Source organism: Eurypyga helias, unplaced genomic scaffold (assembly GCF_000690775.1).
Source record: "Eurypyga helias isolate BGI_N326 unplaced genomic scaffold, ASM69077v1 scaffold15263, whole genome shotgun sequence".
Lineage (NCBI taxonomy): Eukaryota > Metazoa > Chordata > Aves > Eurypygiformes > Eurypygidae > Eurypyga > Eurypyga helias.
The window spans coordinates 3,094-7,150 of record NW_010243222.1 but is presented as its reverse complement, the minus strand read 5'-3'; the positions used below and the strand labels follow the sequence as shown (position 1 = coordinate 7,150).

At 43.1% G+C, this 4,057-nt stretch overlaps 1 protein-coding gene across 1 annotated transcript in view; it reads right to left on the bottom strand.

Moving 5' to 3' along the window:
- The window catches only part of HEPH (hephaestin), a 21,772-nt gene extending 17,931 nt beyond the window's left edge, over nt 1-3,841 (bottom strand). Inside the window, exons 1-3 of the mRNA XM_010149332.1 lie at nt 3,681-3,841; nt 1,170-1,414; nt 299-511 (exon numbers count right to left, since the gene is read on the bottom strand). Coding sequence (XP_010147634.1) covers nt 299-511; nt 1,170-1,414; nt 3,681-3,841 — 619 coding nt within the window. The remainder of the gene's footprint in view (nt 1-298; nt 512-1,169; nt 1,415-3,680) is intronic.
- Between the last annotated feature and the right edge of the window lie 216 nt (nt 3,842-4,057).

Here is a 4,057-nt window from a genome sequence, read left to right as displayed (position 1 = left end):
TTTTAATACACAAACTAGGTCTTGGGACAAGATTCCTGCTTTTAACATGGATTCAAACAGCTCTCTCAGATCAAGAGGCCTACAAGCTCACCTGCCCAGCTACTAAGGGATAAAGACAACATAATAACCAGAATCCAGCTAGAAAACAGGTACTGACTTCTCCAGTCATGCTGCATTTTCCTGTAAAGCTGGGAGCTGCCCACCAGAGTATCTTGTCATCCTAGACTTGTTCAGGTCACCACAAAACCTTCACAGTATGAACCTTCAGCCCTCAGCTGCTTTCTCTTGGAGATTTTACCTTTTTTGCATGTAAGTAATGGCCCAATTAATCCAGATGCAATGTCCTTTGGCGCATCAACATGAGAGTGGTAGATCCAGGTCAAGCAGTTTGGGTCATCAGCAGTTGGGCTGTGATCCTCAGGGACAGTCCAAGTATAGGTGTAATTCTCTCCTGGGAAAACAGCGTCATCCTTCTTCTGATCCTGGGGGGACATATCGGGATACAGGGATCCTAGAACAATTGAGCAATCACAACATCCATTCAAGAAAAGCAGAGACATCCACACATGTAACCTTATACTGAGTACTCTCACTCAGTAGAGAGCTACACGTATATACTTGGGTAGCAGATTTCAAAGCAACACTCACCATCCCTAGGTTAAAATAGTGTTTAATCACCATTCTCCGAAAGAGAAGCTGAGGCACAGGGCCACTATAAGGCACTATACTTTGCCTTCAGCTCTGCACGGTGCCACAGTCAGCCTCTCTGCTCTCTAGAGTTGCTTCAAATAGCAGTTCTTCGGTCTCATACTTTACTGTTCTTGTGAACTCCCTAAAGCTCATCATGCTCATGACTCATACCTCAGTACTTCAAACAAAGAATATAGCTCTTTCCTTCTGCACCACTCTCCCACTAGCAAGTGTCGGAGGTTCTTTTAAAATCAAGAAATGTGGGCTGTGTACTGTAATGCCCAGGTCAGGAAACAACTCCCAGACCCATGAGCCTGCTAACCCAGCATCAGGAGGTTTCACTAAACACCTAGATGCAGTTGCATTCTAGCAATATAGCTTTGGGCTACCCAAGTCTGTGGCTTTACAGACATCTCAGTGCACACACCTAAGTTCCCAGTAAGAAAAACCAGTCTCCTTTAAGGCAGTGCCTCATTTACCTTCAGAGTCCTTTTCGTAGAAAACACCGTGAGGATGGATTGTATATGGTCGACCAGCAAAATTTTTTAGATGTACTTTAATGGTATCCCCCACTTCTGCTCGGATGATAGGCCCAAGGAACCCCAGCCAGCCAGGTTTGGGAATCTCAGTGGTGTACGTGGAGTCTGTGTATTGCTTATAGACAGATTTCTTGTATGTGCTTCCCACCCTGTCTTTGCCAGACTGGAGGAATGTTGAGGCCATGCTGTTAAATTCAGAAAAGCAAAGCCACCGTGAGTCATGCATTATATAAAACAGCTGGTCGATAATGCAGTACAGTGATGACGACACACAGCTTTCCCAGGTAAGCCCAAAAGCTTGGGCATTACAGAGGTACAGTCTCTGCTCTACCCTAGCATGCTCTAAGCTATCCACAAAGTTCCTCCTCCCACCTCTCTGACTGCTGTGACATGAGCGGCACAGCCTGCTTGGTTCGACTTGTCGGCTTTCTGAGCACCAACAACAGGGGACGTCAGCACATTAACAGCTCAGTGAACCCGGGATCGCAACCACAAGCATGGCCAGACGCCTGCTGCCACGCATGGCCATGGCCTCGTCCCCAGTTCTTCCCAGATGGAGACAAAGTGCACTCCGGAAGTGTGCAAGACAAACAAAGAACAGGAAGGATGGTGCTTCTCTGACAATCACATGTATGTGGGTGACACAGGGAAGACTAAAGCCCTTCTCATGCCTGCTTCAGCCTTCACTGGCCTTTTAGAAACTTATTTCAATGCCTTTGTGGCATTTGCAGCTAAATCACAAGGCAGGGGGCAGTCTCCTAAGCTCTCTGGCCAAATTTCAGTCTAAAAAGATGATTTTCTACAAGTAATTCAGAATCTGTTAAGTAGAATGGCAGACAAGTCAGGCAGATATGCATCCAGCACATAACCAGCTTCCAGAGTTAAAACCTCATACAGGTACTAAAGTTCAACTCATGAGTATATTTGCTTTTTATGGCTAATTCTTAGTAGATAACAGATGATTCATGGTCCAGGTATTAGTGGGACCAGCCTAATTGAGAGCTGAGGTTACTCCCCACCTTCCCCCTTAGTATCAATCACCCTGCCATAATATACGAAGCCCTGAAACGCAGGCAAACTCTAATGGGTATCTCCAGAAGATGAACTGTGGAGACCAAAACATTAAGTGATGCCCTTGTCATTCAAAATTGTGAAGGGCTGGGCTCTAGCAATACAGCTCAGCCCTTTGCAAAGTCATCCCTGCAGCCACTATTAGCAAAGAGTTTACGGATAATTCATACCTCATTTCACAGATCTGCTTCTTTCCCCCCCCACCCCCCCAGAGTCCATTTCTTCCCAACAACAAAAAAATCCTTCAAGCATTTTACTACCTCTGTCACTCATATCAATATCACATCCTTTTCTTATTGCTAGAAATTCTGTTTCTGCAATCTTTGTACAAATAAGTACATTAGCTAATGTTTGCAGTGACAGAACAGTTTTTAAATTGCTTTTAAGTTTAATGGCCTTGAATTTAATTTCTTTCTCTTCATGTATTATGAGATAAAGCAAACAAAACCCACTGGATTCATTATCACTGCAGGAGTCAGCGATAACATCTTTATTAATCCTGAAGTTTGGGTGGCTTCCTTTTCTGTGAACTAATTTAAGTCTATTCAGCATCTCCAGAGAACAGAGACTTCCATGCTAAACTGACAGGCCTTGATGCTTTTCTGTGAACGTCTCTGCTTCCTGCTCTGCTGTTTCCAAAAGATATGTATAAACCCAAATGTTACTTACGATGGAGGTGTAAATGATTGAGAGCAGGTCAATAAATACAGGTTATTTGCCATAAAAAATGAGGAGGGGAAGCACAAATGCCTTTAAAAAGCTGTGGTAAGCTGGGGGGGGTGGGGGGGGACCACACCCACACCACACGAAGCCAAACACACCAAAGAAACAGGTTTGTTGTTTTTAAAACTAAAACCAAAACCTGTTTTTGTAGTGACTCAAAGTAATTATTGCCATTTCCAGATTTACTTTCGTAATAAAAACATTTTTGAAAAAACCCCTAAAATTTCATGCAGGAAGTTCCATTAAGTCTAAGGCTTGAAAATTCCATTTACACAAAAACAAGCTGGCTCTGTGAAGTCATTTACATCAAGGTGAAAAGTCATCATGCCTCAGGATACACAAGCTGATCACCAGCTGGAACCAAGAAAAATGAAGCCCTAGGGCACAGTATTGCACAACCTGTTCTATTATAGCATTCGTACTTCCCTCTAGTGTAAGGGCACTGGATGCTCCATTAAACTGACCATTCATTTTCCCACTGATACAGTTTCTATGTTCTTCCAATAAAACAAGTTAAACATTAAACTCAAAAGATCAGACATCTATCTGATCATGTCTCTTGCTTGCTTAGATGCCCCAGAATATTTGCATGAAATTACTCATAAAATCAGTATTGTAAGCCAGTACCAGACTAGATTCTTACTGATCTAAACATACGGGTTATGTGCAATGTTTTGGTTAGCGAGGACGTTCTTTCCTGTTGGAGCATAGTTCCAGTCCACCTCACGGATCCCCAGGTAATAGATTCGGGTGACACCTCCAGCAAACGTGGGTGATAGCATGTGGATGTAAAACAGCAACAACCAAAACAATCCCATCACAGCCTGATGTGAAGGCGTTTTTGCAGGTTACACCTATTTGGGAGAAGAGAAAAACAAAGGTAAAAAAGTAGAATATGACCACATGGTTTAAAGATGCTGGATATTTAGAAAGGATATGAGGATATCAGGTAGAAGTCCTACTGGGATCATTATTCAAATATCCAAGAAGGAAATCACCCCATAACAAAACTAATGCACAGGTGGATGGGGATT